The 10755-nt window shown below is 47.7% G+C and overlaps 1 protein-coding gene across 3 annotated transcripts; it reads right to left on the bottom strand.

Moving 5' to 3' along the window:
• Positions 1-8147: 8147 nt before the first annotated feature.
• Positions 8148-10500, bottom strand: UQCC6 (ubiquinol-cytochrome c reductase complex assembly factor 6). 3 transcript variants are annotated; one of them, XM_075551079.1, is made up of 3 exons: positions 10376-10500; positions 9675-9791; positions 8148-8622 (listed from the first exon to the last, which is right to left on the bottom strand). In XM_075551079.1, exons 2-3 carry the CDS (start codon positions 9780-9782, stop codon positions 8527-8529), a joined length of 204 nt encoding a protein of 67 aa, XP_075407194.1. In that variant the 5' UTR covers positions 9783-9791; positions 10376-10500; the 3' UTR covers positions 8148-8526. The 3 variants fall into 3 exon arrangements, with proteins under 3 accessions (XP_075407194.1, XP_075407195.1, XP_075407196.1); XM_075551080.1 differs by lacking the exon at positions 10376-10500 and adding an exon at positions 10138-10249; XM_075551081.1 differs by lacking the exon at positions 10376-10500 and adding an exon at positions 10001-10129.
• Between the last annotated feature and the right edge of the window lie 255 nt (positions 10501-10755).

Below are 10755 nucleotides of genomic sequence, written 5' to 3'. Positions count from 1 at the left end.
GGGGAAGGTAGGAGTAACAGAGCAATCGTGGGTGTCGGTTTTGACAAATGTTAGCATGCAGGAAGACAACCTGGCTAAACACCTGGCAACTACCACTCCCAACTTTTCTGTAAACCTCAAAAGTACTCCAAAATAAAACATTAAGATTTCCCATAATCCTGCCAGCCAAAAGAGGCAGGTGCTGAGTGGAGACACCCCTTGTACTGTTGCTTTTGAAACACCCTTTTTATCTCTGATATGGTTAATCAGAAAGCTAACCACAAGCATGGCAGTTCAAACCGACCAGCCGTTCCCTTGAGAGATGAGGCTGGCAGCTCAAAGATTGGCAGTCTGGGAGACCATGTACCAGGGTCACAATGGATAGAAATTGACTTGAAGACCCGGATTGCCTCTTGGTTTGGTTGCATCTCAAAGTCTGCAATTTCTACTTGAAACTGCAGGTAGGTAGTTGCTTTTCAAAGATAAGAAAATTCTATAGATTTTAAATTTTATGAACTAAAACATCTGGTTAGAGCAGTGGTTTTCTCAACCTTCCTAAGGCCGCGACCCTTTAGTAAGTTCCTCATGTTGTGGTGACACCCCAACCATCAAATTATTTTTGTTGCTACTTCATAACTAATTTTGTTACTGTTATGAATTGGGCATTCGACCCGCAAAGGGGTCCCAACCCAAAGGTTAAGAGCTGCTGGATTCGAGATTTCAGTTTTGCTGATCATCCCGAACATGTCTGTGGGCTTTCCAGAGTTTCTGCTCATTGTAGATAGACTCTAGGGTTAGTATGCATAATCAATGGCATGCATAATTTGCAAAAATCTCATTAACCTACCTAATTTAGTTATCCAAACAGGTTGCAATGCATCTATCCTATTTTAAAGGGACCCAGTGACATAGTGGGTTAGGTGTTGGGCTGCTAACTGCTATGGGAGCAGTTTGAAACCACCAGCCCCTCTGGGAGAAAAGGCTTTCTACTCCTGTAAAGAGCGAGTTTCAGAAACGTGGATCGTTCTACTCTGTTTTAGAGGGCTGCTGTGAGTCAAGTGATGCCATGGCTATAACTTTTTGTTGTGTTATCTAGTTAGAATGTTGTAGTGCTTGTGAATTATTACATCCCCTCACTCAGATCTGTTTCTCCAAGGCTGCATTCTGAGGTGGAGTCCAGTGCACAGTGTTGATTAAAGAAGGCCCTTGGGGCCAATGTCTGGGGAAGGAAGGGAACGGGAGTGGACGCATTGAAGTAGGCCCATCCTATGGAAAGTTCTGGAGCTTAGATGGGGCTCATCAGACCTGCTTCTGCCCACACTCTGCTTCCCGGAAAGGTCTTTCTGCTGCCCGTCCTTGAGTCACCTGTTATGGAAGCCTAACGAAGGATTTGACTTGGAGTGAGGCTGCTCTGAGTGGTGTTGGGCTGCTAACCAAAAGGGCAGCAGTTTGAACCCTCCAGCCACCAGCTCTGTGGAGGAAAGAGATGGACAAGGGCAACTGTCCTCTGCCCTGTGGTTGCTGTGTCAGAGTCAAGTTGAAGGCAGTGAGTTTGGTTCGAGGTGTGCTCTGCACAGGACAGCTGCTGGCAGAGAGATTCAGTGCTGCCCTTCTTGCGGGGGTGGGGTGGTGGTGATAATGCGTGTGTGTGTGTGTGTGTGTCTCTGTATTTGTGTTTAAGGTACATCAACTTCAGAAAAGGGTAGGGTGGGGAATATGTTGGGGAAAGCCACTTAGAATCAGCACTGACTGCAATAAAGAAGCCATTTTTACTTTAGGTGGAATTTTAATCACTATTTTAAAAGGTGGGGGGGCCTTCATGAAGTCATTTTCTTATAGGGGACTTGCAATCCAATCATCTTACTCAGTAGCCTTTGTACCTGAATGGCTGCATCGGCCTGCGCAGTCAGGATCCTCCCCATGGGCACACTTTGGATTTGGGGGCAGGCCCTTCATGCAAAGGATGAGCGATACCCCATCTCCCCTTCATTCTGGAAACTGGCAGAGGGTGGGATGGCTCCTTGGTGGTATGTACACAATGCATAATAAAGCTTAAAAATACCTTAAAGCAAGCAGTGGACTACAATTTTGAAATGTTAATTCAGCAAAGAGAAAAAGTCTACCAAGTTCAATGAATGAGTTCTAAAACAAGGATTGTATTACTGATTTACACTAAATCAAGACACTATAAAATCTCCTTCCAGAAGCCTGTGGGAAGACCCTCATTAAACATTCAAAACTAAACTGAGAACCTAAGGACCTAGATTAGAAATACAGAGTTGGTGTCTCGGGAACTATTTTACCTTTTTGAATTGGGAAACAAGCAAAACAAAAGTCTAAATTCGTTTAGCTGAACTAGTAAAAATCAGGATTGAGAAGAATGGCAATTCCAGGATACTTCATGGTGCTCAGGCAGAACCTGTTCATTAACTAAGAACAGAGCAAGGGAATATTGCACAGCTTAAATTCCAGAAGGATGTGTGTCAGGGTTCTATCTGATCATCAAACTTACTCAAACATGTGCTGAGCAAATAACTAGGGAAGCTAGGGCCCATGAAGAAGAACGCAGCATCAGGATGAGAGGAAGGCTTGCCTGTGACATGTAGATGACACAACTTTGCTGACCGTAAGACTTGAAGGCGAGCTTGCTGATGAAGATCAAGGATTACAATTTAATGTACAGAAAACAAAAATCCTCACAACTGGACCAATTGGAAACATGACGGTAAATAGAAAAGTTGAGGTTGTCAAGGACTTTGTCTCGCTTGGGTGCACAGGCAGTGCTCACGGAATCAGCATCAGGAGATGAAATAATGCGCTGCATTGGGTAAATCTGCACGGGACCTCTCTGTCTTTAAAATGTTGAAAAGCAAGGATGATATTTTGAGGACTGAGGTGTGAATGACTCAAGCCATGGTATTTTCAATCACTTCATTCATGGGAGAAAGTTGGACACTGAACAGGGAAAATGGAAGACAAACCTACGCTTTTCAATTACAGTGCTGGCAAAGAATACTGAAAGTGCCATGGACTGCCAAAAAACTAACCAGTCTATCTTGGAAGCAATACAGCCAGGATGTTTAGGGGCAAGCATGGCGAGACTTCATCTCATGTAATGTTGTCGGGAAAGACCAGTCCCTGCCAAAGAACATCAATCTTGGCAAAGTGGAACAGCAGTAAAAAAGAGGAAGACAAGATGGACTGACATCGTGGCTGCAACAATGGGCTCAAACGTAACATGACTTGGGACCAGAGAGTTTTCGTTCTGTTGTAGTGTACAGTGTCACTCTGCATCAGAACCACCTCAAGGGCAGCTAGCAACGAGCCAAAAGCGTCTGCTGTAGGATCAGTATCAGCCTAGATTGTGAGACTCGGGGGTGCAGAAGGCAATGGATGACACTGGAGCTCAAGATTTACTTGTGGAACTTCCTAGGAAATCAGCCTTTGGAGAGTCCCCCTCTCTAAAATTGAGGGAGGAGAGGAAAGTGGTCACTAATCAGAGTGCTTGGGAGAGAGGAGTACAGATGATCAAAGGCATCAATCTGACCTGAACAGTTAAAACTTTATCAGTAGATCCCCCCCCCCCCCCCGAGGGTGCAGCCCGGACCTGATAAGGTTTCCAACGTTTTCTGTATTTGTGGTTTGTATTGTTTTCTTCAGATGTTGTTTGTTCATATGTGTGTCAGAGGTGTTATGCCAATGGAGGTCACCCTCTTGAAGCTGTGTGATACGCTTTCCCAGTTTACGAAACCCAGGATTGATGAACCTATAGGGCAGTAAGTAGAATAAGGGGTTTGGGGGGAGGGGGTACAGTGGAGGTGGTGGGATACAAGAGAGGATGTCAAGGAGTCCATGTAGAAAAAAGAATGTTTGGAAATTGTGGTAGCAATTGTGCATTCTACTTAACAAATGAAATACCGATCGATACACGAGTGTGTATTAAATCCCAACTAATTAAAAAAAAATTCTGCTTTGACCATCATGCTCACTTAGGAACTCTATGGGATTAAAGTGAAAATTGCAACTTGAAGACTTCAACAGACCCGGAACAGGGAATGCCTTTATGCTAACATGGGAGGGACAGCTCCCGAAAGGAGGCTGAGACTCATGGCGCAACTCCAAGGAGGGCGTCACGGTCTTCGGCATTATTATAGGAGGAGCTTCCAAAGCAGTTCCATGAACTGTTTGAAGCTCCACCCTCATAGGTATTGTTCGGTATATTCTCAAGAAGAAAATAAAGGTAAAATCAAGAGGGGATTGTAATGGTGTAGGGAAACGATATTAATGGAAATGGATTCACTAGAAAGGAAATCGTGAGGATGTCCATGCATCATAAAGAATGTACCCAAGGTGGCTGAACAACTTCTAAAGCAATTGTTGAATGGAAATCCAAACTGTTATGTAACCCTCTTCAGAAACAGAAAAGGAAAAAAAAAAGAAAGTCGATCTTCTTTCAATCTTCCCTAGAATCCTTGCAATTGGTAGCTGGGGCATGGCAGCTAGGAGCCTTGGTGGTGCAATGGTTACAAGTTGGGCTGCTAACGCCCAGGTCAGCAGTTCAAATCCACCAGTTGCTCCACCGAAGAAAGACAAAGGTTTCTATTCTCATGGAGTCTCAGAGACCCACGGGGGCAGTTCCATCCTGTCCTATAGGGTCACTATGAGTCGGAATGGACTCAGGACAGGCACTGAGTGATACATGCCAGCTACAAACATTGAACCAAATGAAAGTGAAGTTTACAGGACATGAAATAGCTGTAAACAGCAAGCATGCTGCATTCAAAACTTCCTCTTCTGTCCCAGGACCTCAGGCCTTGTACCTGCCAGCAAGCTCTGGTGATGGGAGCATCTGGTAAGGCGCCAAATGGCATGGCAGCCAGTGACAAATTTGGGGCCCTTGCATATGAGACTGAATTGCTGCCTTTGTTAATGCAGAAGCTCGTGGCACGTGAAAACAGAGCGATCTGAAACTCCATCTTAAAGTCTTGACGTGTCCAGAATCCTTGCTGAATTGTACAGCTGCCTTTTCTAACAGCAGTTCCGCTAACCTCGATGCTCGATCTAACCTTAAGCGCCCCTGACGGCATACCCTGAAGGAGATGTTCTTTTCTGGGAGGGCTGGCAGATGCAGGACATCACAGTGTCCCCAGAGGATCTTTTCTCGGGCCACACAAATGCAAGATGTGAGAACTCATACCCGAAGGCTCTTAATGCACAGCATTATCGATACATCCTAACAATGGACCCCCAGAAACAGACACGGTTGAGAAAGTGATTAGCTGGTTACCTGGAAAGACGGGTTCTGCTGCTGTTCTGTGCTGTCCTGGCGGGCACTTACCCGTTACCACTGATCCCAGTGAAACTCCCAGCCAAATTCTCTTCACTGTCCCTCTCTGACTTCCCTGTTTGCCGATTGGCTTGTGCAGCTTCTAGTTCCTGCTCCGTGTCCTCACACGCTCCTCTCATGCTGTGAATGTGGACGTCTTCCTGATCTGGACTGTGTCTGTCCCTCAATAAACTGCAACTGATTTTGCTTTAAGGCGACTCCGTGGCACTGCGCTGTGGTCACTCATATTGTTGTACTGAAAGGGCACTGAAGAAAGATGCAGTGAAACAAAGGGTTGCTTGGCACGGCCTCTCTGGACGCTGCTGGTGGTTTTGAATTGTCGACCATGCGCATCACAGCCTAACTCATCACCACGACACCACCAGGGCTCCCGTTGCCATGTAGGGGTTTTCATATGTGAGGTTCCAACACTGTGATAGGTGGGCATATTGTGCCAACCTGGCCAATAGGACCATGTGGGATTAATCAGGTCACTGTGTGATTGGAGAGCAGAGATTAAATGGCTCTGTAAGGGCCGCCCCACCTTCTCATGCTCTCTGGTGATCAAAGCGTACACGCATGCTGCTGCAGCTAGTTCTCTGCCTCAGCCTGTGAAGCACCCTACCTGTGGGCCAGGCCAACCTGTGGATCGCTTTGCTAGAGCTTGAGGCTCCTTCAAGACCTGCTTCACCAGGTGGGCATTTCACTTGAGCTTGATGGATCCTGGCGCCTTGCATTGCTGGCATTCAATATCTCATCTGGGCCTGCTTTGCTAAGCTTCTGAGCTACTGACGGTTGGTGGCCCACCCTGCTGCTTGCTGCCTGTGGGCAGACTGCTTGCCTTGCTCCAGGGAGGACTCTGCTGTCTGCTTCCTTAACCTTGGACTTGGCAGCCCATGTGAGTTGAAGGACTTCCAGTATAGTTAACTGTTCTGTGGAAGTGAGTTGAACTGAACCCTCTGTACTGCTGTGTGGACTAATTAGCTGCCATATTCCTTCTCTATATAAACCTATCTATATATAAAATCATGTGTCGTGGGGCAGGGGGAGCGGGAGGGAGGGAAAAATGAGCTGATACCAAGGACTCAAGTAGAAAATGTTTTGAGAATGATGAGGGTAACAAATGTACAAAAGTGCTTGACCCAATGGATGGATGTATGGATTGTGATGAGTTGTACGAGCCCCCAATAAAATGATTTTAAAAATGTATTTTCAGATTAAATCTGCAGCAATAGTTTCAAAATAAAGTATTATATCCAAAAAAAATCCTAAGTGTCCTGGTTTTGTTTCTCTAGAGAACCCTGCTTAACACACACACACAGATCCCTAAGATTAGTATCATGCAGAAACTGGAGAGGCAGCCTATCATCTTTACGCAGAATTATAAAAAACATCTTCAGGAAAAATAGGCCTGATCAGAAAGTCAACTGCTCTGTTGTTTCTAAAATCAGTTTTTAGAAACCAAACTCACTGCTATTGAGTCAATTCCAGCTCATAGTGACCCTGCAAGAACAGGTAGAACTGCCCCCTGAGAGTGTGTGAGACTACAACTCTTTGCTTAATTTTCAATCAGCAAGACACTTGACTTGAAGGGAAAACTATCTAGGCTTCATTTCTTTGAGAGTCCTTTACCCTGCTGAAAGACCCCTGCAGATTGCCCTCCATATAAAAAAGTTCCAAAATTATCCTTGGTTTTACAATGATAAATGAAAAACATTTCCAATCAAACAAGGATTTTTTTTAATGTCACTGTCATTGCTGAACAGTGAAAAGCAAACTAACGTATTGGAACATGAGAAGAGCCGGCTGAGCGTGCGACTAATGGGGAAGGGGATGTTTTCACCAAACCAGTCTTCCCGTCCCGTCTTCACTTGATATCGATCAAAACAACCATTGGCTCTTTAGTGAAAAACGAAATAAACAAAGGGGGAAGAAACTGCGGCATGCTTGGGCACATGCACCAGTGCTGTATCTCAGAGCCTGCTCCCAACATCTTCCAAACCGCCTTTGAGAATGGGGGAGGGGGATGAAAGAACAGAGAAAGTGACAGTGTAGTCGTCGGGATGTGGAGGGATCAAACTGTAGTTTTCTAGCTGAGCATGGATTCTCGATCTGTAGGAACAGAGTTCAGAGTTCGGGAGGAGAGGAGAGGGCTTCCTGGGAGAAGACACCTCCTGTCTGCTGCTGGAGCACATCAATTGTGTCTTCAGCTTCCATTTCCCACTGTGTGTTTAATTGACTGTCCGTCAAATCGGAATGTGATGTGCCTCGTTGACAAACCCTGTCATTCACAACAGGCTTTCATTACTTGACTAAGTGGCGTATGCCTCTTAACTTTAGACTGCACCACAGAACCAACCTGCTCCGCCACCTTCACATTAACACGGCAGGTGTTCTCAGCCTTCACTTATTCCATGGGTTTCTCGGCTGCCATGGCTGTTGCTTCACAATGGAGATTCCAGGTCCACAATGAACGAGCACACTAGCAGCACCCGGAGTGGCAGAGGAAGGAGGTGGTAGTGGTCAAGACTATCTCTTTAGGGGAGTAGAAAGCCCTCTTTCTCTCACAGAGTGGCTGGTGGTTTGGGACTGCTGACCTTGCAGTTAGCAGCCCAATGAGTAACCACTACTCCACCAAGAGGCTCTTCAGCTATTTCCAAATATAGTTGACCTGAAGCATTAAGTGAGAAGGCAGTTTCTTAAATTTAGGAAATTTGTGAGCTTTATTTTATATACGCAATTCCACATTAACTTGAGCCTTCTAATGTTTCAAACTACCAACAGTTCAGTAGCTACATTACTTTCTACTATATACAGAAATACTCATTTCGCACCACACACATTCATGGTAGATGCTTTTATTAGTTATGATTGCCACTCACACCAGTGTAATCAAAGCCTACTCAGAGAAATAAACTAGAATTATGAGAGAAGACATGGCCAGTACTGTATCTCAAACCATGCTGTAAACGAAACATCTTCCAAAACACCTTTGAGAAGCTGATGACAGAAGCTTTGGGAGTTTTCAAGATACACTGGCCAAGCTATCGTTCATGCTCACTGAGTAAGTTCTGAGCTGTGAGCACCGTCCCCTGTGGGTACCATCATCTTAGGTGCCTAAAGGCAAGTGGCTTGGACTTTTAATAAATTTAAGAAAATATATATGCTCCAGAATAACAGTATTATTCACAGCATCCTTCATATAGCTGCATTTTCTATTTCTACTGCTCAGCAATGTGACGTCTCTGTTGCCTCTCTTTCAGTCCCAGAAGTTCTGTTTTAAGTTCTCCAGGTTTTGGTGGAATTTCAGGTATTGTCTACAAAGAAACAAAACAGAGACCATCAATGAGGGCTCTCTTTGATCATACTGAAATGTGACCTAAAAGTAGAGTGGGGGGAAAAGCCCAAGAAGTACCCTGCTAGTTCGTCCTAAGCCTTGACTCAGAATAGGTGGTCAACCTCCATGCCTTTGCTGCCCTGTATTGACGACTGGACCACCCCTTAGGAACCACGGGGCTCATGAGGGGTCGTTTACATGGCGATCTGCCTGCAGATTCAGAGAACTCTAAAACTCCCTCACTGCCATGGAGTTGATTCCGACTCAAAGCAGCCCCACTGGGCTGGGTAGACTGCCGCGATAGTGTTCCACGGGCTACATACACTCTTCACAGGAGTAGGAGGCCTCATCGTTCTCCCACAGAGCAGGGGGTGGTTTCAAACTGCCGACTCTACAGTGAGAAAGAGCGCAACGCACCACCAGGAAATCCTGCCCCCGTGGATTTCCTAGGCCGATAGCCTTAACTTTCTCCCTGGGAATGGCTGCTGGGTTTGAACTGCCCAGATTACAGCCGGAGCCGTCCAGCAATGAACTCCCTGTGCCACCAGGGTCCTGCTCGGGCAGATCTATGCCTTACTCAGGTTTTATTGTAATTGCAAAAGGTGACAAGACACCGTATAGCACACAAGGTAGGCTTCGGGGATTGTTCTGAAAAGCTGGACGGGACACGTCTCCCCAGACATGGAAGTGTCTGGGGGAATCAAACCCCAGGGCTGGGAGAAAAGCATTCCTAGGAGTGAGGAAATCGAGGACTTGGAGAAGATGAAGAGTCATTTCCAAATCCCGGCCATCCTTGTGGTCGCGGTCCGCTGAGCTTGAGAAACAGCAGGGAGGCAGGTGCAGCGATAGCAGAGGAAGACGAGGCAGGGGCCAGACTGTGGCGGAGGGGGGCTCTCCCTGTAAGGGTGCCGTCCTAAGGTTGGAGACCCTGGGGAGGGTCGCTTCTGCGGCTGCTAGTTCATCCTAAGTCTTGACTCTAATAATAGGTGGCCAACCTCCATGCCTTTGGACGACCCGACCACCCGGACTCACCAGGTCGGGCTGGTAGTACCTGTGCACCACTTCGGCCCCCGCGCACATGGACAGGAGGCTGGCGGTGAACATCTTCAGGTAGGTGGGCCAGGGCACGCCCGCAGGCATGGTCGGAGGCTGCACGGGGCGGGAAAGGGAAGGGGTGAGCCCCAAGGGCCTCGGGCTGCAGGGCGCCGCGCGTGGGTGCTGCTAGCAGGCCACAGATGGGGTGCGGGGAATGCAAGAGCTACAGCGGGCTCTCCTGGCCCGGAGGGGATTTCCTCGCGTTTCAAACCAGGGCGCGGGGATCCCCCTGCCAGGACCAGGCCCTACTTCCGGTCGCTTACTGATGTGGGGGCGGGGCCTCGGGGGAAGAGCGCCGCCGCCGTTTCCCCGCCGGCCTGCCTTTCCTCTCCAGGAGAGGGCTGAGGCCGCTCCCGCTCCCCGACACAACCCCCGGCAGACGCTGGACTGGTTGGCGCACCGGCGTTCGGCTGCGGTTCGCGGGGCGGACAGAAACGGGCTCCGAGGCTGGAGGGGGCCGCGCGGGGCGGAACCAAGAGTCCGCCCGCCGAGGGCTGCGCTGGACCGCAGAGCGGCTCACTTCCGGCGCGAGGCGCCAAGCCAGACCGGAAGTTGGCTGCTTGTGCTAGAGCTGGGGCTGACTGTTCCATTGTTCAAGTACCCGAAACTTCCCCAGTGTCAGATCCCAGAGTCCTCACCACGCTCCCTTTGGCTGCGTTCCTCTGGGAGACACCTAATCCCAGGCTCGACTGGGTGTCCGCCTCATTTGCCCTTGAGCGTGCTTGATGGGAAGTCACAAGGGAGGGTGCCAGATTATGAAGAATCCTTTGATAGAGCCACAAACCAGACAGCTGCATTTGTGCTACGAGAGGCCATGGAAATAGAAACAAAACCAAAAACCTCACTGCCATTGAGTCAATAGCGCCCCTATAGGGCAGAGTAGAACTGTCCGGGAGCGTTTTAAACTTTGCAGGCATAGAAAGTCTCACCTAAACTCAACTGCTAACCTTGGGGTCGGCAGCCCAAGACCAAACCCTCTGTGCCACCATGAATCCACTCTATAAATAATTTTTTTAAT

This window comes from Tenrec ecaudatus, chromosome 6 (assembly GCF_050624435.1).
Source record: "Tenrec ecaudatus isolate mTenEca1 chromosome 6, mTenEca1.hap1, whole genome shotgun sequence".
In the NCBI taxonomy this organism is placed as follows: domain Eukaryota; kingdom Metazoa; phylum Chordata; class Mammalia; order Afrosoricida; family Tenrecidae; genus Tenrec; species Tenrec ecaudatus.
The sequence above is the reverse complement of the archived record's forward strand: the minus strand, read 5'-3'. Positions and strand labels throughout refer to the sequence as shown.